Genomic DNA, 22,825 nt, shown 5'->3' with positions numbered 1-22,825 from the left:
ATAGACAGTTGGACTAGAACTTCAAGGTCCTTCCTGTTGAGAAGGAAGTAAAGACGACCCAAGCACTGAACACCGCCAGCTTCTGAACTAGCTGAGAAATGAAGAGAATAGCAAGGGAGAACCCTCCCCTCCCGAGCCACTGATTACCAGAAAACTCTTCCTGTATCACTCTACCTCAATTTTCATGAGTTTGATCAGTTCCCGTTTGGCAGCCTCAAAAATGGCACTGGTCTGGCGGCCCTGGTATGGTCCAAATGGGCAATTGCCAGTTGCTGAATCATCCTCACAATAGTTGTAATGGTAGATGCCTGATGGCTGTTCTTCCACCGTTACAGACTTTTGTTCGCGGGAGTCTTGGGAAGCTGACTGTTAAAAATAGAAAAGGTAGAAGCAACTCATGAAGGCCTAAAAAGCAAGAGATTGGCTACAGGAAAGATTTCACAAAGGCAGGAATATCTCCTTTCCAAAAGGCAGCCTCACTTCTATCCCTTCTAATTGTATCTAAAAACCTATAAGAAAATGACAAATATCAAAGCTGACATGCTCCCATCCCCCTTGGCAAAAACTTACTCGAGCAAAGCCATCCAATGCAACTGTACTGTTTTCCTGAAGAGAAACTGAGATGCGGCCTCGCTCATAGGCCATATCAAAGTCAGACCTTGGGCCCTTCGGAATTCCTGAGTGAGAAAGAGAGCACAGAGATAATCAACTGGATTACCCAAAGAATCAAACAAAGTGGGAGAATGGGCCAAAAAGAGACATACCTGAAATGTCAACTGGCATGGAAATACAACGGCTCAACAGAGGAGGAACAGGGGGTTCTAATAAACCTGATTTCAAGGGATCACCTAAAAGTATACAAGGCTGTCATTCATACAGTAAAAATGTGAACATTTGACTTTCCCATACCTTGGAAGGAATCCATAAGCAATACTTGCATAAGGAATGCAAAACTGTACCCAAGGAAACCTCTGGCAGAAAAGAACAGTGAAAATACTTAGTTGGTGGCTGAGGACAACTGAGGTTTTATACTCTGGGTTGATCTGATCTTAGTTTCTAGTAGTAGCATCTGGTGCATTACTTCTGCAATATTATTATTAGAGGACATCACTAGACAGAAGAAATTGAAGTCATACTTCGTAAGCGAGTCAAGGCAAGAGACAGAATGAAATGGATTGCACTGGAGGCCAAACTCAACTCACACCTTGTAGCAAATGCCAGGTTTTGCTCCTAGGGCAGACAACTTACCTTGATCTTTAGAGGCATCTGGTTGCCTTCCAGTACTATCCTTTGTGTCCTCAACAGAGGAAGCACTAATTATGCGTTTGCTGTGCCAGACAGGACTTGTGCGTGAGGGGTGACTCGACTGGGGAAAAAGCCTCAATGGCTGCATTTCCTGGGGATGGGAAACACACCACATCCATTACACAAGAAGGTGGGAAGCACAGAGCAGTTCTCTTGCCCAAATTACTTGTGCTGGGAAACGCACCCTCTATGATTAATCAGCAGTGAGGAAAGTGAATTCTTCAATGCTCAAAGGCTACTGTCAATTCCCACGTTAAGAGGGCAAGGTTTAATTTAGTCAGAGGTTATGACTTACATGACTGAAAAGCTCATTTGTCAGGCCCAGATAGTTGTGCAAGGCCAAGAAGGTGACTCTTTGAAGACGAACCATTATGATCTGTAATTGGAAACAGCAAAGTGGCTGGTTAACAGACAGTTACCCAACATGTGTCTGCGTATGTCAAGTGCAAAACCTGAAGGTCCAATTAAACTGATTTATTGCTACTCATGCCTATGTACAGGAATCTTTTCAACTAACAGTTAGCACATGCTTGGAGTTAGATAAGGATCAACAAAATTCAAGGGAGGTTGGACTTAGCTCGTTGGTGGGTACATAGGGATTCTAGGCTCTTTTAACATCTTTTAATGCAGTATTTATTTATTTATTGGTTCAATTTATATGCCGCCCTTCTCCAGAGACTCAGGGTAGTTTACAATGCGTTAAGCAATAGCCTTGATACTTTTTGTATATACCTGCTTAGTAGGGCTTTCGGCCCCCCCAAGCAGTGTTCTTTTTTATACCAAATCAGCTTATTGCCCCCACAATCTGGGTCCTCATTTTACCTACCTTGAAAGGATGGAAGGCTGAGTCAACCTTGAGCCTGGTGAGATTTGAACTTGCAGTAATTGCAGGCAGCTGGTGTTACTTAACAGCACTTTAATCTCCTGCGCCACCAAGGCTCTATTCTAAATTTAATGGTGCCACAAAACTGTATTTAGAGATATGTATGGCAACATTAGTTCCTAGGTGTTTGTTTCAGAAGTTCAAATCAAGTAAAAACATTGTAGAGAAGCTATGAAAGATTATGTTTGCAATGATGCAAATTTGCTTGATTGTGTGCTTAACTATTTCCTGCTTCTGCTGACGTCCAAAAGCTTACACAGACCAAACCCAGCAGAAAAACACAGAAAGGAGATGCGTAAAAGGAGAAAGAACAGTGGCAGAGCATGCTGGAAATTCACCTGAACCACCCGAACCAAGCTCTCAGGATACTTCTCAAAGACCGCTGAGAAGGCTTCCACCGGCAACCGCAGCACAGTGGAGTCTTCAGCTACCCGTGCAGACACTGTCCGATATGGCCGTTGGTGACCCTGTTGGACACACACCCCACCGGAGAGATTTAAGTGCTATAACTGTAGTTCTTTCTGATCCGCTAGTTACATGTATAGCATGTAAAAGGAGAGCTGTGTTAGTCTATGGTAACAAAAATTTACAGGGAATCCAGAAGCCCCTTTTCCAACTAACAAATCTTATTAAATGAGTTATATCTTATATTCATGAGGTTTGGCTCACTTCATCAAATGCATATAGTGGCTTGATAGAATTAAAAAAAACCCAGATTGATAAAGTAGTTGTAGCTGTTTCACATGTAACCCACGTCTCTATAACCAACCTATTTTCCTCTCTCTTTCCCCTTACCTCATCCCAATTTAAATCTGATTTAAAATGTACTCTATTGTATCAGAAGATGAGTTGCAGCTCACAAAAGCTTATGCCTTTAAATAACATTTGTTAGTCAGAAGAGGGACTACTAGGCTCCTTTGATTATTTACATTTTATTAGTTTTATGGAGTGATTTGACCAGTACTTGGAGGATTCAGCAGCAAATCAAGCTTTATCTTGTGTGTCTGAGATGGTAGAAACAGAGGATTGGGTCAAGAGGCCTCCTACTAAGGCTAAGTGTATATGACCAGAGGGAATAGGTGTTATAGTTATAGAAGGAAAAACATTCATCAGGTTCACATTTTAAAGTCTGATTTTCACATTGTAAGACAATATGCACAAGAATTAAAGCTCTCTGAAAATTTGTGAAGCAGCTGACAAATTAAGTATGTGTGTATTAGGGGAAAGTACATGTACACAAAACACATTATGCAATAGAAAAAAATCATCCTATATTTACATAGGAAAACACACGTGTTTAAAACATTAAGAAGGCAGAAGTAAAACAAAATTAACAATGTAAAAAAAAAAGAAAATGAGATTAACAGTTTACGCTTAAGCAGTTATGAGAATGGTGGTTCTAAATAGACAATACTTACCGTGATGACATCCAGGATGCTGAGAAGACTGTGCACACTGTCCCCTGGGAACACCTCCTTCACAAGAGTCTCTTTCCCATCCTGAATTACATACATACACAAACAGCTGTGAGAAGCTAACCATGGTTCTTTCCCTTGTCTGGCTTTTAAATAAAGGCTTTTGAGTACCGTATTTTTCGGAGTATAAAACGCACTTTTCCCTCCTAAAAGGGGGTGAAAATTTAAGTGCATCTTATACACCGAATGTAGCCTTGCCCACCCACTGGCTCTCACCTTTTGGCCTCTGCCTCGCAGCAGTTACCTCCTTGCAAGCAAACAACAAGAAAAAACAGCTCCTTTCAGCTTCAGCACAGGCTAATTAGCACAAGTTGATTGGATCGTCCTCCCGACTCTCAGTTGATTTGCTCTCAGCTGTTTTGCGCAGGGCTCTGCTGCTTGCTGCAAAGAGGTAAATTGCTGGAGATTTTTTTTCCCCTTGTGCTAATCAAGCTATGCTGAAAACGAAAATGAAAGTAAAGCAGGCTGTTTGCTGCAAGGAAGCAAAATTACTCAGAGGCAGATTTCTTTTTCTTCTTTTCTGCACCCAAAAAGGTAGGTGCATCTTATACTCTGGTGCATCTTATACTCCGAAAAATACGGTAAATGCAAGGGAACATGACAGGAACCTCCCCGACGACTGCATTGCTTTTGACAATCGGGATGTCCCTGGACAAATCGGCAAATCCTTTCACTCCAGAAGCACCCTTTGGTTAATTTTGGTTAGTTTTATATAGGTGATTCTGACACAAATACAGACAAATAAATGGAAACAAATGGGAGAAGTCATCTTGTAAGCAATATTCATTTCAGCAGCTCTCACTGGAAGAAACACTAGGCCAGATTGGCCTTGTGGCTGGCATAGCAGATCACTGTGTACTGCAGCCCTTTCAAGATTTGCCCCTCCTCCTCCTACCTGTTCAGATAGAAACAGCTCCAATTTTCCATCCTGGACCACATAAATGCTGGTATCAGGCTGACCTGGGCGAAAGACATATTCGCCTTGCTGGCATTGTTGAAAGGTCATGTGTTTACACAATTCCAAGAATAAGGGTTTCTCAAAGTGGCCTAGCACCCTATAGAGAAATACCAGGGCACAATTACAACAATAATCCCACCATAGTAAACACTGAACTCTACCAACCACACAATCCCAATTTGCTTCTTGGAGACAGTGGACTAGATTCTCTAGTCTGGGCACAAAACCCAGAAGAATAACCACAATAAGGGAGGTGCATGTAATCATGCACCATTAAAACAGGGGTAGTCTTTTTAAGTGTTATATTTTACTGGAAGCAGTGTTGGAGACCATTTGATAGAAAGGTGTACATAAAGCTTTGAAGGGAACATTACTGCATCCTTCGTTCCTTCCTTCCTCACATGTATGTAGCCTTCCTATCATATCTTATTTAACTCTATTTAGTGCCAGTAACTATGATAAAAGGCCAAACTGGGCAAACTCAATCATGGAACTAATTCCCAAAGCAATCCTTCTCAAGTTTGAGTTGTACTTGAGATTCCTAGTGGTGGCACATTTATATTCCTCCTCTTTCTTGCCTTTTCTTCTTTTTTCCCTTATGCCAAGGAAACTAATTCTAGAAATATGGTTAATTTACTTTGGAATTAAATATTAATGAAACTTAGCTTCAAACCTAATCTTGAAAATCTGCCAGAGAGAGCTCTACAGCCACATGGGTTTAAGAGCTGCACATTTTATCTGACTTATTGAGGGCCACCTTCTAAAAGTGGGTAGCACTGGGATGAAATGGGTGTCTCATGTAGGTTCTGTTCATCTATTCTAGAGCAAACCTGATTGCAACTGTCATCTAGCAAAGAAAAACTCCTGGCCATTTGTTTTTGCCAGGAGTACACTTTACTGAAGCTCTACCCCCCCACCTTGTAAATGTCCAATCAGGTGCTTGTATATTGTTTAGGAAACAGGTACTTGGTACTCTGCATATCAATAGTTGACCTTGGCTGGCTGAAGCTTCTGACAAGGCTCAGCTGGGCTTCCATGCCCCACTTCTCCTTTCCCTCTCCCCTCCCCATTAATTGCTAATATCAGGCTGTCAGCTCAAGAAGCTTGTATAGGAGAGATGCAGCCATGACACCTGATCCTAGACAAGAGGATCAATTATTCTCCAAGCAAGGAGTCCAAAGATACCTACAATTCTTTTTAATATGTCAAGAATTCTTCACTCAGTGCTCCACATCCATGCATTTTTGGCCATGCATTTTTTAGAACTACAAAATAGTAACTTTAAAAAAACCCATCCAGTCCTTGGGATCTCCAGGCAATAGGGGAAATAACATGAAAATGATGAGGGGTGAATATCAGCAACCTCACTACATGCTTTGAGATCCTACAGTAGAGAATCTTTGTGGTGATAGTTACTTTATGGAAAGGGCTAATTTAGCAATACCAGTTTGGTCAACATGGGAAATTGTGTTTTTCTAATTGACCCTTTCTCAAGATACTCTAAAGAAATGTTAGATTACAAAGAATAGAGTTATAACACATCTGGAAGACATCAAACCAGATTGTTTTGCACAGTGCCAGCTACTGCCAAGGCACTTCAGTTTCCAATAACTTCCATGCAAGCCTCAACCTCAGCTAATATGAGACTCCTACATATACACACCGCACATTCTTTAACATGTAGAGTACTTCAGAGGGGAGATGAGAATTGGCCACATCAAACTCTGTAAGATCAGCCTCCAAAACAGATGGGGGTGGTTCCTTCAGCTGAAGGGTTGGCAGCTCCTTCTTGATACGCAGGATTCTGAGCACAGGAAGAAAAACCTGAGATTTCTTCAGACAGTCGATTAGCCAGTTCCCTCTTGCAAGAGAAGAGAGATGCTTCTACCAGAGAGACCACAATAACAATAGCACTTAGATTTATATACTTCACAGTGCTTTACAGCCCTCTCTAAGCGGTTTACAGATTCAGCATATTGCCCCCAACAATTTGGGTCCTCATTTTACCGACCTCGGAAGGATGGAAGGCTGAGTCAACCTTGAGCTTAATGGGATTCTAAGTGCCAAATTGCAGGCAGCTGGCAGTCAGCAGAAGTAGCCTGCAGTTCTGAACTCTAACCACTGTGCCACTGTGGCTCACAAACCACTACTCCCTCCATTTCTCTCCCAAGCAACCAAAATAATGTTACAAGGATCTTCTTTCCATGTTGGCCTGAGCTCTATGACACTGTATCAGTTTTTCAGCAGGAGGCCTAAGTTTACATATAGCACATCTTATATTACTAGCATGAAGATGGCATCCAGCTACCACAAAGAACTTGAGCAATTTCCCTACTGCACTTCCACATTCCTAGTCTCCCTTAGCTACCACTCTTTTTTCTTTGCCTAACACTCATTTTTGGCCCTCATTGTTGCATTTCTTCCTAACTGGCAGAACAAAAAGTGATTCGGAGGAATATCCAGGAACCGCCTACCCTGACCATATACATTTATTTGTATATTTGGAGATGAAAAATAGTTTCCTTTGAAATATTAATAAGAAGGCACAGGAATAATTGTTTATTTTCTTAACTGGGAATCTGGCCTAGTTTTGAAACATTGGGAGCCAGATGAGTATCATAAAATCATCCTATTGAACATATTATTTCAGGAGGCTGGTTCTCTTGGAAGTGCTCCAGCATTTCTTAGAAGATTTAAGATATTAGATCCTGCATCTGTCCTAGACTGACTCAATTCCAATGTTCCCTTTCTGGGCAAAACCTGAACATCATGGTTCTAGATCTCCAAAATTCCATCAGCTTGTTGGGAGACACCCCTTCATTCAGTCAAACACTCTCCTCTTTCTGGCTTGTCTGCTTACTTTTTGGCAATATTTAGCATCTTGAGCTTCTTTTTCATGCGTGGCCGTGAAGCAGACATGGAAGTATCTACAAGGGAGGATGTAGATTGAGAAACCTGTCCAAAAAAAATTGATTGTTTAATGAAGAGATGATTTTTCCTGCAAATCTTGTTATATCTATTGATACTAGTCAATAAATTATAGGATCATCTTTCAAGAACTGTCCAAATATGGGTTCATCTTTAAGAATAGGTTCCTGAGAAATACAGAACTATTCTTCCTTTTTGAAGGTAATTTAGTGGCTATAAAACAAGCACCAATGGTGAAAAGATGGTCCTTGTCCAGGATTAAAAAAAAAGGATATTTTTTCTAAACAAACAAAAGAATATGTCAGCCTTGGAAGCCATATTAGGCCGGAAGCTTCAATGCTGCCATCTCCTCATGTGTGGGAAAGTAGGAGGGGGGATTTAGGAGAGGGGAATTAGTAGACATAATAGCATTCTTCCTATTGGTCAAGGTCAGAGTGATCCAGCATCTGGAGGAGGAGTGGTCAGGGGCTGGGTCGAGGTGGAACAGACGTTGATTGGAGCATGTGATCGATTGAGGAGAAAGGGGGTGATTTTGGGACCTTTGGATTACTGAAGGAAAGCCCGGGCTTTTCAGATTCAGGATTTCCCAGATGTGCCAGTTAACCTATTTCTAGTAAAGAGAACTTTGGGAAATGCCTGCTTCCGTGTCTTTACTGGGAGTCGGGGGTTTTCTGGAATGCTGACAGAATAATGCAATGCTGTGAAATTCAAATTCCAAGGAGCCTGATATATAAAATTTGCTCCCCAGAGACTGCATCATGCAGTGTGCCCTTCAAAGCAGTTGGGCATAGCATTCACATGTTCATTTTTGGTACCCTGATTTTTTATTACCTTACGCATAATCTTCCGTCCATAAAACAAAACTTTATCCCGCTTGCGAAATCGATATTTTGGTTGCTCTGGAGCCTGAACCTCTGTAGAGAAGTAAAAAAAGAGACTAGGAATCCAGCAGGATAGGACCAAATTAAACCAAATAAAAAGATATCCTGTGGGACATGGCTTCTCTTCACCATCAAAAGAGAACTTACTTTGAAGATGAAATCGGTGGATCAATATCAGTACCAAAGCAGAAAGAAGCAATACCGAAAGCCCAGCTCCTATCACAACTCCCAACACCTGTGGAGAAAAATCGGTTTCCAATTGATATGAAGTCTATGGTTATCAGAAACGTTCCAGACAACAGTTTTATTAGAGAGACATTCAGGGTGCCTCCATCATTCTTTGTGGAGACCAGATGAAGAGACTGCTATTCTGGGCCTACTCATAGCAGATTCCAACTTTTTGGAGCCATCAGAATTTGAATTTATATTTTACTGACCAAAAGATTACAAAGAGGATTTTTGTCATAGACTAATTAAAATGGACCATTGGATAAATTGCTTCTAGTCATGGAACAATTTGGAGGCTGCATTCAAAAAGAATTCAATTGCTCAACATATACAATGATCCCAAAGATACAAAAGTTCCAATCCAGGATAGCAAATTTAGTTGTATCTAATCCCTGCACAGGAGCAGAAATAAGCTCAGAATCTGTGTTTGAAAATCAGTGCACAACTAATTGCAAAGTATGGAGCTCATCCAGCTTGAACTACCATGCCATTCTGTTGTCTGGTTAGAAATATATCTTCCTTTCAAGTAATAGCAATGAACAAAAAAAGTCTGTCTAGTCTTATCCGAAGGACTTTAAACTAAAGCTGATGACCAATCTTTTGGATCTTTAGGACCTAAGCCCCAAGCATAAACCCCAAGACAACCAATCAAACAAAGATGTAGAGAGTGATGGGAAGGAAGAAAAACTTAGATATAAACTTGGAGGTATAGGAAGCATACCCAAGGACAGCTATAAAGGATTCAGATGCCTATATATACATGCTAAAAGTTTGGAAAACAAACAGAGTAAACTTGAAGTACCAGTACACGAGGACAGTTATGATATAGTTGCCATTATTGAAACTTGGTGGGATGAAACTCATGACCCGAATGTACTGATGGAAAGATACAAAATATTCAAAAGAAACAGACATAACAAAAGAGGAGGTGGACTTGCATTATATGTAAGAGATCACTAAATCGCTACAGAAATGCACAAAACCAATGATGAAAACCTCCTAAAATGCACATGGGTCAATATAAAAAGAAAAAGGAATGCCATTGTTATAGGTGTATACTACAGGCCACCCAACCAAGCACAAGAAATAGATGAACTTTTTGCTGATCAGTTAGCAAATGTATGTACACCACAGTAGTAATGGGGAATTTTAACTACCATGACATCAACAGGGAGACAAACTCTGCCTCAAGTGGGAGATCGAACAGGTTCCTGATCAACCTAGCAGACAACATTGTCATCCAAAAGGTAGAGAAGGGAACTAGAGGGACAGCTATACTGGACCTTCTTTTACTAAGAGAAGAAATGATAGAGGTTGAAGTTGCCAGAACTTTGGGGTGAGAGTGGCTATGACATATTGGAATTTAATATAATGCAAACACAAACAACATAACATAATCTAACCAGTGTCTTAGACCTTAAGAGAGGATTTTAACAAATGTGCGAATAGGTGACAATATAAATTCAATAAATAAATACATAAATAAACAAACAAACAAACAAACAAACAAAACAAACTTAGAGAGAGCTTGGGAAGGATTCCTTGAAAAATATGATTATAAAAGCCCAGTCCAGCACAATACCACTAGAAAAGAAAATTAAGAAATCCAAGAAGAAACCAGCATGCTTGCACAATGTTCTCTCTGATAAACTGAAAGACAAAAAGGATAAGTAGAAAAAATGGAAAGAGGGACACATAACTAAGGCAGAATACCAACAAATAGCCCGAACTTGCAAAGATGAAGTCAGGAAAGTGAAGGCTCAGAATGAAGTAAGACTTGCAACAAATATCAAAAATAATTTTAAAAAGTTTCTTTCAACATATAAAAAACTAAGAAAAAAAGTCAAGGAAACAATTAGTCCACTTTGGGAGAAGATAGCAAGGAAGTAATGGGTGATAGAGAGAAAGCAAAACTGCCTAATTCATTCTTTACATCTGTCTTCATGCAAAACGAAAATATAACCCAACCTACCAAAAGCATAACCCTAAGCACAGACTAGGAATGCAAATTAAAATAAGCAAGAAAGCGGTAAGAAAACACCTGTCCACTCTAGACAGTTCAAATCACCGGAATCTGATGGATGATATCCCAGAGTTTGGAAGGACCTGGCAGTTGTGATCTCAGATTGAACCATATCTTTCATTGATCCTAGAGCACCAGATACTACCAGAGGACTGGGAAAGAGCTTGATCAGTTCCTGTCTTCAAAAAAGGAAAAAAGCAGATCCAGAAAACTATAGACCAATCAACCTGACATCAAGAGCCTTGGTAGTACAGCAGGTGTGACGAGGGACTGGTGACAGGCCCAACCACAGGCAGCACAGTGATGGGTGTTGGGTGGGGGTGTCGCGCCAAGCCAAGGAACGGTGACTCTCAGGGGGAAGAAGCCCAGGCAAACCATGCATTCGGATCTCACTGGCTGCTGGTCTGCCAAAGCCCTGCCAGCCGCACCTCCTCAGCCTGCAGCTCCCAGTAGGGAGGACCCCAGGCAAGCTGAGCATTCAGAGCTTCCCCGGCGGGGCTGAGAGAGAGGCCATCAGCCAGGGAACAGCGGCTCCCAGCAGAAAGGAGCCCAGGCAAGCCGCACGTTCAGAGCTTCCCCGGCGTAGCCGAGAGAGCGGCCATCAGCCAGGGAACAGCGGCTCCCAGCAGAAAGGAGCCCAGGCAAGCCGCACATTCAGAGCTTCCCCGGCAGCGCTCTTAGCCCCGCCATGCACTGGCCGGGGAACGGCTGTCTCACCACGAAACGGGCCGGTACCTAGTTGTCCTCCAGTAAGAGGAACGCCAGCCCTCTTGGAAAAAGTGGGGGGCAATGTTCAGGAACGTGCATGCGTAGTGTGGGGTGCATGCCAGGGGAGCATGGGGGTGTGTCCTGCGCATATGCGCAAATGAGGGCACACATTGCATTATGGGTGCCGGCACGCGGGAGCACTGTCGCGCTCCGACTTTTGGCACACAATGCCAAAAAGGTTTGCCATCACTGACCTAGAAGCAATCAAAATTATAACCAATAGCCAACATGGGTTTGTCAAAACAGACCATGCCAAACAAATGTTATTTCATTTTTTGACAAAGTGACTAAATTAGTGGACCAGAAAAATGCTGTGGATCTAGTATATTGAATTTCATTTGACAAAGTAGATCATAACCTGATTCTTGATGAACTAGAAAAATGTGGGACAGACAACATCACCACCAAATGGATTTGTAACTGTCTAAATAAACAACACGCAACTTGTAGTCCTTAATGGAACTACATCTACATGGAGGAAGGTAAGCAGCGTGGTGCCACAGGGTTCTGTCTTAGGCCCAGTACTCTTCAATATCTTTATAAATGGCTTAGATGAGGGAATAGAGGGGACTCAACAAATTTGCAGATTTACACTAAGCTGGCAGAAATAGCCAACACTTCAGAAGATGTGCAGTGGCAGCCAAAAAAGCCAATGCAATCCTAGGTTATATTAACAGAGGAATAGAATCAAGATCATATTTATTTATTAGTTTGATTTATATGCCGCCCTTCTCCGGAGACTCAGGGCGGCTTACAATGCTTTTAAGCAATATGTAGTATTTGTACTGCTTTATAAAGACCACACCTAGAATACTGCATCCAGTTTTAGTCACCACATTATAATAAAAATGTTAAAACTTTGGAAAGAGTTCAAAGAAGAGCAGCAAAGATGATTAGGGGCATGGAGGCTAAAACATATGAAGAACAGTTGCAGGAATTGGGGATGTCTAGTGAAATTAAAAGAAGAACTAGGGATGACATGATAGCAGTATTCCAATACCTGAGGGGCTGCCATAAAAAAGAGGTGGTCAACCTATTTTCCAAAGCACCAAAAGGCAAGACAAGAAAAAATGGATGGAATCTAACCATCTAGAACAGGGGTGTCAAACTCAAGGCGCGCAGGCAGGATCTGTGGGATGTTTAAATCTGGCCCACAGGGCCAGCCTGGAAATATCAAAGGATGCCCCCTGCGGCCCGTTTTTGGCCTCCCTAGTCTCCTGCAGCACTCTGCTGGCCGAAAACGGGTCACACGGAGGTCCTGCGTGGCGAGTTTTTGGGTGGTAGAGTGCTGCTGGAGGCCATGAAAGTTAAAAGCAGGTTGTGTGGTGGCCTCACGGGGCCTCCGTGCAGCCCATTTTCGGCTGGTAGAGTGTTGCAGGAAGACTGGATTGGACTGGATTACAATTACAGTATGTGGCCTCAATAAGTGCCTAATCTGGATAGAAAACAAGCAACATCCTATGTTAATACTACAGTTTAATGCTGGATTTTACATACTGTAGGTCCATTTAATCTACAATCAACTATCTATAATTGACAGCCATTTCTATTTACTATCCTGGAAATTTACCTCTGCTGTTAGATCTTGTATTATGTTATTTATGCTATTGTATTTTTATTATTAGTTGAATAATAAAAATACAATAGTATAATTAGCTTTTTTGCCTGGAAAACCAATTTACTATTAAACAATGGGGTATAAATTTAGAAATAAAAAGTTTAGTGGAGTATGAATAATAAGTAATAAATGTTTGCCAGTAATATCTGGTAGAAGAGATAGGAAAATGGTTCTAGTAAAGAACTGTGGAAAGAAAAAAGAGAAGGGAAAAAATGCATGTTGAGCCTGTGTCAAACACCCACCATGGGCACGCCCACCCTGGTCATGCTCACCATGATCACACACATCCCTGGCCACACACACACACCCCGGCCCTCCTAAATCAAACACAACTCTGATGCAGCCCTCAATGAAATCGAGTTTGACACCCCTGATCTAGAACTAAGGAGAAACTTCCTAACAATGAGAACAATTAACCAGTAGAATGAAATTGTGGATGCTCCCTCACTGGAGGCTTTTAAGAGACTGGACAGCCATTTATCTGAAAGGGTATATGATTTCCTGCTTGAGCAGGGTGTTCTTGTTTCCCTAGGATAGGCTATTCTTCTTCTAATATTTATTTTACTGTATATCTGTGCATTTGGTTTTTGTTGCCTATCCGTGGGACCTTACTTTTCTCACCACGGAATTGCATTTTGCTGGATAGATCCCAGTGTTCAAGTCTGTCAAGTGTCAAGGTCCTCCGGAATCATGAATCTATCATCTGAAGTGTTAGCTATTCCCCCCAGTTTAGTTATCATCTGCAAATTTGATGAATCTCCTTTCTATCCCCTTATCTAGATTATTTATGAAGAGATTATTTATGAAGACAGAACCTTGAGGTACTGCACTGCATGCTTTCCTCCATGTAGATGTAGTTCCACTGAGGACTACCCGTTAAGTGTGGTTGGTCAGCCAATACCAAATCCATCTAGTGGTGGTATTGTCTATCCCACATTGTTGTATCTTACCAAGAAGTAGGTTGAGGTCAATTTTGCCAAATGCCTTATTGAAGTCTAACTAAACTACCGCGTTTCCCCGAAAATAAGACAAGGTCTTATTTTCTTTTGAATCCTGAAATAAGGGCTTGGCCTTATTATTGGGGGGGGTCTTATTATTTCGGGGGTGCAGGAGGCCCCAGGAGGCCTGCGCACTCGCAGCCGGGAGTCCAGCAGAGAGAGGCTCCCTTCGCGTGCCATCAAGCCTCCCACGGGGTGTGTGTAGAATGTGAGTGGCCTTAAATTTTTTTTAAAAAAAAATAATTAAAAAAAAAGAACGCGAGCAGCCCGAAGGCATCAAGCCACGTGAGTGTCTGTCCCCAACCCCTGCTCGCGCACCTCCCAGGCCTCACCATGTTTATGTGGGCGAAGCTGGTGAGCACCAGATCCTTGAGCTCGTAGCGAATGCCACTGCAGCCCACCACCAGCACCTGTGTGGAAGCCACGGTCTGGGTCAGCTCTCCCTGCAGGGTCCAGCTCCAGCCATTACCATAGAGTGGGAAGCACATTCCCAGAGCGGCCGCTGCCCTGGCTGGGGTTTGGAAGGCACAGAGCAGAGTTTGGGGGAGAGAAAGACTTCTGCTGCTTCTGCTTTTGGCTGCATGCAAGGAAAGCAGCAGAAGCAGCAGAAATCTTTCTTTCTCTCCCTCAAACTCTGCCTCTGCGGTTTCCAAACCCCAGCCAGGGCAGCAGCTGCTCTGGGAGTGTGCTTCCCACTCTATGGTGACGGTCGCTGGAGGCCTCCCCTTCCCTCCTCCTCTCCAATCGCAGGTCGTTTACTCTTTCCAGGCACCTGGCAGCGAGACGCCGGGCAGCCAAGCTGAAGGCAGCCCCGACAGACACAGCTCAGCCGGCCCAGCCATGGCCAACACTCCTTTCCCATGGCTGAACTTGGTTGCAGGGGGCTGCCAGGCCTCTGTAGGTGGCGGTGGCAACAGCAGCAAACCTGCAGCACCTCAGCCATCCCCACCGAGACCCGTGCCCAGCTGCAGGACGTGCCATGCCTCTGCGACTGCCCACCATGCATGGAAGCCTCTCTGCCACTGGTGGCCGCCCTTCCAAGGAAGCCCTGGGGCGATGATGCTTGCACTGGGGTTGCTGTGGTGGGCGCTCATAGCACGGACTATGTGGACGCGGTGCTCAGGCATGGGGGTGAGAGCCGGCGGGCCTCCACCATGGCACAGGAGCAGGCGCTCGAGATCTATGGTCAGTGCCGCGGGTGGTGAAAGGGGATAGGGATGCAGGAGTTCGCAGGGCTGTGGCTGCCTTGGGAGGGTTGGGGGTGAGGGACCTGTGTGTGCGTGTATGAGAGGGGGGCTTATTTCCAGGTGAGGGTGTATATTTAGGCCCACCCCACAAATTAGGCTTCATCTTATTTTCGGGACATGTCCTATTTTCAGGGAAACATGGTATGTCCACAGCATTTCCCTTAACCATTTAGTCACTTTGTCAAAGAAGGCAATGAGGTTTCTCTGGCATTGTTTTTGACACAGCCATGCCAGCTTCTATTAATTGTTTTGTTTGTTTGTAGGCGCTCACAAATGTGCTGCTTGACTATTTTTCCAGGATCTTCCCAGGCATTGATGTCAAGCTGATTTATCTGAAATTTCCTGGATACACTCCCCCCACCCTCCTTTTTTTTGTAGATTGGAATTTCTTGCCTTTGAGATCATTGCTTTCAAAATCCACATGTCCTGGAGAAACAAAAGAGTAACCCACATCAAGTAGAAGCTCATGTCTATCATTCCATTGTGTTGGCTTTAAAACCCAACACGAGGAAATTATTTTATTATATAGCCCATGTCAACCCATCTGCTTTAGTGTGTTTGTTTCCGAGTCTTGGTAGTGGCAGAAAATCATGCCATCCTCAATCCTGCTTCCTTCCACCCACACTGCATAGCCAGGCATCTTAAGGGCTGTGATTAGTGGCACCCTGAGCTGAAATTCACATACTGGATATGAAAACCTTGCATTTTTGTATTCAAAGTCATTTTATTCCATAGATGGCAGCAACCATTGCATGCTGAATTGAGCTTGGGCCACTGAAAGCTTTCTCCCCCACCTCCCCCTCACCATGCTGTTCTAGAGCTGATCCTCCACAAAGAGCTTGAAGTTGGAAAGCACAACCGTCATAACCATTGCATCCTGTAGTGGAGAGAATGGAGCAGGCCTTGAGGGAGGGAGCAGGGCCACAGCTTTCAGAAACAAAGAATGGGAAAAGAAGAAGCAAAACAGATTAGCATGCTTCATGATGTAGTTAATATCAAGGTGACTTTCTCCATCCTAGGTTTTTTGTATATACTGGACTATAAACACCATCAATCCAAACGGCGTAGCCCTTGGACATGTGGTTTGCCAATTATTGTAATTATTTAAAGGGCACAAGGATGGAGATGAACAGGATGTACTAGATACTATGTTCTATTCATGGACTAAATGTTTCATTGACAAGAACCATATTGCATTAAGTGTCAATGCAATACAAAGAGGTAAGCCAACAAGCTGATTTTTGGAAACTTAAGCATACAAACTCATGCTTAAAAGCAAAGTGGTCTCTACATGGCACAAAAAAAGATGCATGATGGACAGCTAAGTATGCACTATTTACTAAGCAGGGAATGATGAAAGGCATTTATACAGTACTATTGGGTTCTCCACTTGAGCAAAAGGAAGAGAGAAAGAGAGGACGAGCAGGAGGAAATAGATGAGCAGCTATCCATTAGTGAAAAGCATGGTGGTTATACCTCTTCCTCCTTCTGTGGCTCCGATTCACTTTGCCCCATGATGGCTATCAACTTTTCTTCCAAGCCTAGTCCATGAAGGACCCTGCAGGCAAGAGAAAAATGCAAATAGCTCCAGGATTATATATACTTACTTCCAGTGATCAAGTTCAGGCAGTCTCTGAGAACTGGACAAGATTGAATTGAAGAAAAAAAAGTTTGTCTATACAATAAAAATACCGGGTATGAGTTTACTGCAGTTGTTAAATATGGACTATCTCTAAGGATTTTTTAATGCTCTAATATGCTGTGAAAAGAGCCACAGAAATAGATTTCAGAAACAGATTTGAAATATTTGTCAATATAAATTATTAACTTCAGGAAGTAGATAACAGGGAAAAAACAGTAAATATATGGAAATAAATCCGAGAAAAATGTAAGAAAATTTATATTAATTAATCCAAAGCTCCCATGAAGGCAATGAATCCAAATGAAGTAAACATAAAAGTCAGATGAATCTGTAGTTACAGTTAATGTCAGACCTGCCCCAGTCCGATCTCTTAGGAAAGAAAGATCCTCGACTCCATTTGGTTGAAGTGATAGGCTTTTTGCTAAAAGATGTTGGTTTCAGTAGAATCAGGCTCTAAATTTCCCATGCTCAAAAGATACAGAAAGTTTCCACACATTCCAGCCCTCCCTCCATGACCAGTCTGCTGTCAGCTAATAAGAGTCTGCCTAGGTATTTTGAGAACACTGAAATGTTCACATTCTTTCTTAGGGCGCATGGCCTTGGGTGCTGGCACAAACTGATTCCAAGCTCTCCTGCTCTTTGTCAATCTGTCATTCCCCCCTCCTAATTTCACATCACATACACACGCATGTTGATTGCCATTTTCCCCCCTGCCATGTCCCCCTCCTCCCTCCTAGACTTTGATGGCAGGATGCCAGCAAGGCACCACGCCGAAGATGGCACACCTGACAGTTATTTTGAATTCAGTATATATTACATTTAAAGTGATTTACAAAAAGAACAGAAAAGTAACATACTATTTATTAAGGTTGTTCAGCGCTTCAAAAAAAATTTTTGTTATATGTTTTTTATTTTATTTTTATATATACACCAACATCAATACATGAACAGCATCTGGGTATCATTCATTTTGATACAAATGACAATACTAATATCAATAATATTTGTTACATTAAGTTTATATACTCCTAGTATTAATACTCATATTTGTATTAAGATATAGTCCTTCATTATTTAATTATTCAGTATTTCAATGTACCATTCTAGTGCCAATTATTATTTAAGCATGCATAATAATACCATCTTTCAACCTGTAATCTTAGTTATTTAGATTATTCTATTTAGTCAGGCCATCTTTACTAATCCTACTGTAATACACATATTGTATTATAATATAATCCCATTACTCGATCCTGACAACAATCACGATATTATTTAAACATACATATTAAATACATCTTTCAATCTCTAATCTTTCATCTAATTATTGCTTTTATTGCTTTATTCTATTATTTAAAAATGTATATCCTTATTTCTACTTCTATACTAACTTTTAAACTGGTCCCTATTATATTAAAAAAAAGGGGGGGAAAACATTTCCTTTCTATCCATCATCCCTTGCCCGTTTTAATATTTCAATTCTCATTTATTTTTTGGCATGCCTCCCATACTCTGTTCTTGGATCTTTGTCTCTATCTACATCTACATTTTTACTATTTAGTCTGAGTACTCCTCCCATCTCTATCCTCTTATGCTGCCAAGCCTCCAGAATGTCTGCTCAAACCCCTATCTCTTTTTCAATGGTATTTTCCCATTCCATTTTTAAATCTCTTAAAATATTTTTCCCTGATTTGTTTCATTAATCATTATAATCCTTATTTTCTTCTCTTTCTTCTCTTCTTGTTTTGTTTGCTGATTTGTCTGTTCTGTCTTTTCCTCCATTCTTTACATTGTCTCCCCCCTTTCCTGGACATCTTGATCTTTATTCATTGTCCCTTGTAAAATATTTTCTATTTTCCCATCTATGCTTTGCACTAAATTGTTTATCTCCCTAAAGTTCTTTGTCATAGTGTCCTTAATGCTTTGGAACATCAACAATATTTCTTTTGAACTTCCACTCATTTCCCCCATATGGAACATCTCATCTTATTTTAATAAAGTCTACTTTTACTCAATAATCCAACAACCAGTCAGGCCTAATGTTGCTCCTTGAAGAATACAATAGTCACAGTTCTTTTATATCCCAGGATTATTCAATCAGATGTTCAGGTAGCCCAGGAAGCTCTCCAAATATCTTCTTATATCCCCTCTATAAGTTTAGTCATATATCTTAGCATTCAAAAATTGCTTTACTTATGTATCTTCCTTGTTCTCACAATTGAACCTCCCATAATCATAAGGTAGATAAGTATAGAATAATAAGTATCACCAGTTCTCCAAATAAATGTTATTTTTCTTATCAAAAATTTTCCCAGTGTTATAGAGTATGATATATTTTCATTCATCAATAGATGGCGCTCACAGTTTAGGCTTCAGCATTGTCTCAGTTCTAACAGGTATTTCATCCAATTTTAATTTGATTTATAAAAGCAAAGTGAATTATTAAAGTAGATAGATCCAGCATTGTGAAATGCCTTTCCAAAATAACACCTACCCAATTTAGCCATCCAATTGTCTGTGCTTTGACATTTTTAACTTTTCCCCTCTTAATTCTTTTCTTTCCGGTCATCCATTTATTCTTTTCAAAGTTGCAATATGAGTCTTTTAGCTATAGTAAGGGCAGGCAGAATCCATTTATGTTTTTCAGTTGTCAAATTCCATGTAGTATGTAGGTTGTTCAAGAAAGTATGGTGGGACCGGAAGTTGGCAAATGGGCCATTTTCGGCCTCCAGAGGGCCTCTGGGGGTTGGGGGTGGGGAAGGCCCTTTTTGCCCTCCCCAAACTCCTAGAAAGGCTCTGGAGCCTGGGGGGAGAGAAAAACAGGCCTTTCCCACCACCTCCCGAGGCCCTCCGGAAGCAGGAAACAGCCTGTTTCCCTACTTCCGATGGGCCCAGAAGGCCCAAAAATCAGTTGGCCAGTGTGCACATGCGCCAGAACTGAACTCACGTGCCCACCGATATGGCTACATGTGCCACCTGTAGCACACGTGCCATAGGTTCACCATCACGGGACTAGACTCATGTAAATGGTGATTGTTTAGATGATAGGCAAGATGGATGAAATCACTATCCTCATTATGAAACTCCTACTGCAGAAAACTTATGTTATTCATGGTCATATTTTATAAGCAAAGTAAGGATAATCAACCAAATTGCTAGTTTTTATCCATCCCTTATGCAGATAGTCCTCAATTTACGACCATAATTGAGCCCAAAAATTCTGTTGTTAAGTGAGATATTTGTTAAGTGAGTTTTGCCCCATTGTGTGACCTTTCTTGCCACAGTTGTTAAGTGAATATTTGTTAAATTAGTAATCCAATTGTTAAGTGAATCTGGCTTCCCCATTGACTTTGCTTGTCAGAAGGTCACAAAAGGTGATCACATAACCTTGACAAACCTTGACCTCAAACAACGGTCATAAATATGAACCAGTTGCCAAGCATCCGAATTTTGATCATATAATCATAGGGATGTTACAAAGGTAACTTTGAAAAATGGTCATAAGTCACATTTTTCACTGCTGTTCTAACTTTGAATGATCACTAAAGAAACTGTTGTAGGTTGAGGACTACCTGTACTTCTGGAAAACTAAAAGCAAGCTCTGTCCTCTTCTTATAATGTCTAATCTACAAGCATGCAACTGAATAATTGACATAAATAATGGCAATACCTTATAATATCTGTATTAAACTTTTATCCAGAGTGGCATTTCTACAAAAATGGTACATTATTAGGGAAATAGAAACTAGATTTGAGTAAATTTAGCTTTATGATAAGGACTTTCAAAGTTTTTTTTAAAAAAAACCACACACACAAGCAATTTCTCACATTATTAAATAAATCAATATACAATATAGGAAACTATATAATTCATATCCAATGAAAATTATAGACAAACTCAGTCTACACATTAGTGGGAATGATAGTGATAGTCAGGGACAGTGCTGTAAAAAGATAAGCTTAGACAGCCACAACTGCACAATCAGAAATATCTGATCCCAGATGGAGATCTAGCCCGGACATGGGCTCCTGTTCTATTATTGGGTCTCTAATCTGGAAATATAGCACACATGTAGGAAGACACACTGTCTTGCAAAAAAGTACTTACCTAAATCTAGGTAAACATTGGATAATTAGTACTGCACAAAGCTGTCAGCCAACAAATAAAACTGCTCATGCCCTTCCCTTGAAAACAATTTAGCCTTCAAAGAATATGCCCCATAGCAGTTTTGTTCAAGGGATGAACATTTGTGGCACACATTTGTTTTTGTTTTTTCCTGAACCACTGTGGCTTCGACAGAGTGCTTAACTGCAAAAATAAAACTATCCTTCCTGCAAGTTGCACAATATCAGGAACTTGAGCTACTGCTGCCCAAAGCTGAAACAATTGCTTCACTCTCTGAGTTTGTACATCTGTCCTATTCTTAAGAAACCACCTCCTTAAGCTATAGTGCACAAAGAAGATAAACAGAAGCTGTTTATTACCCCAGAGAGTAGCTGCCCTGGCCTGAAGAAGGAGAAAACAAATAGGAATTTCTGAAGCACTCTGATAGCACCTTTTCAGACTATTTTTTATTAAAAGATGACCTACAAGGTCCCTTCCAACTCTGTTAATCTGTATCTGTATCAAAAGGCGTAAGCTTTTGTGAACTATGGCTCACTTCATCAGATGCAATGCAGCAGAGTGACTAAGCTATTGTAAATTTTAAATTGGGATGAAAGTTGGGGTGAGTGGGTAAAAAAGGGAAGACAAAAGAGAGTGTAGCTATGCAAATCCTGGTTACATATAAAAAATATTAGAGAACTATTAAAATTAACTGATTTAAAAAAAAGCCTTAGACTTCAATAAGTTAACCAAAAATATAAGAAATATCCTATAACCAGATCAAATGGCTGATTTGTAAAGTCTTTAGTCTCATTTCTAAATTTCTAGAAAGCAAATAAAAACTCCAAGTTATTATTATTATTTATTAAATATAAATTATTTTATAAAATTTATAGACCATATATCTTTCAATTAAATTAGATTAAAGGGAATGTTATATGTAATACATCTTATGTAACTGTAATGCACCTATGAATTTTTCTTTCCATTAAATATTTTTCTTTTGGTAATTTGGAATACTAAAGTTGAATACTAATCTCTTCCACATACACTTGAGGCAAATTTTCCCAGTCATTTTTCTGATCTGGGATTAGGATTCACACACACACACACACATATGGCAGTGATGGCCGAATGCTGAAAAGGGAGCACATCACGCGCGCTCATCAGGGCTGCGACCAGGAAGAGGAGTTGCCCAGGAGGCATGTGCGCATCAGATAAAGTACTTCTGGTTTCCGGCAAGAAAGTCTTCCAGTTACTGCCGCGCATACACATGCGCCGATCAGCTGGCCGGCATGTATGCTCACGCCGGAAAATGGAAGACTTGCTCTTCCAGTTTTCAGCACTGCCACACGCACAAAGGCCAGCTGATTATCACACGCGCATGAATGCCAGAAACCCAGAGGGGGAATGGGCGACACCATGCGTGCCAGGAGACATGACTCCGTGTGCCACTTCGGGCACGCGTGCCATAGGTTCATCATCACGGATATGTGTTATATATATATAAACTATGGGTGGCCAATGGTACGATGGGTGGCAGATATATAGATATATAGATATATAATTGTATATGTATGTGCATATGCATATGTACCATGTTTCCCCGAAAATATGACCTATTCAAAAAGTAAGGCTTAGCTCAATTTTTTTGCGGTGGGACTAATATACCAGAGGTGAAATGCTCCCGGTTTGGATTGGATCGCCTGATCCGGTAGCAATGGAGGCGGGTGGTTCGGAGAACCAGTAGCAAAAATCCTTGCCTC

General features: G+C 41.2%; 1 protein-coding gene across 7 annotated transcripts in view; it reads right to left on the bottom strand.

The window, feature by feature from the left end:
* Nucleotides 1-22,825, bottom strand: part of PNPLA6 (patatin like phospholipase domain containing 6) — a 128,926-nt gene that overhangs the window by 98,358 nt on the left and 7,743 nt on the right. For 5 of the 7 annotated variants that reach the window (XR_011600057.1, XR_011600058.1, XM_070938284.1 and 2 more), the window contains exons 2-14: nt 16,789-16,870; nt 8,578-8,665; nt 8,381-8,463; nt 7,482-7,576; nt 6,285-6,425; nt 4,559-4,718; nt 3,607-3,687; nt 2,527-2,655; nt 1,601-1,681; nt 1,249-1,396; nt 765-848; nt 571-677; nt 175-366 (exon numbers count right to left, since the gene is read on the bottom strand). Coding sequence is in view for 5 of the 7 variants with exons in the window: in XM_070938284.1 (XP_070794385.1) it covers nt 175-366; nt 571-677; nt 765-848; nt 1,249-1,396; nt 1,601-1,681; nt 2,527-2,655; nt 3,607-3,687; nt 4,559-4,718; nt 6,285-6,425; nt 7,482-7,576; nt 8,381-8,463; nt 8,578-8,665; nt 16,789-16,870 (1,471 nt within the window). In the remaining 2 variants the exon portion in view is untranslated. Of the gene's footprint in view, nt 1-174; nt 367-570; nt 678-764; nt 849-1,248; nt 1,397-1,600; nt 1,682-2,526; nt 2,656-3,606; nt 3,688-4,558; nt 4,719-6,284; nt 6,426-7,481; nt 7,577-8,380; nt 8,464-8,577; nt 8,666-16,117; nt 16,176-16,788; nt 16,871-22,825 lie in introns of those variants that run through there. The other 2 variants (XM_070938285.1, XM_070938288.1) reach the window with 2 other exon arrangements.

Source organism: Pituophis catenifer, unplaced genomic scaffold (genome assembly GCF_029215685.1).
Source record: "Pituophis catenifer annectens isolate HBS135680 unplaced genomic scaffold, rPitCat1.0.hap2 SCAF_2, whole genome shotgun sequence".
Lineage (NCBI taxonomy): Eukaryota > Metazoa > Chordata > Lepidosauria > Squamata > Colubridae > Pituophis > Pituophis catenifer.
This window is presented reverse-complemented; position numbering and strand designations above follow the sequence as displayed.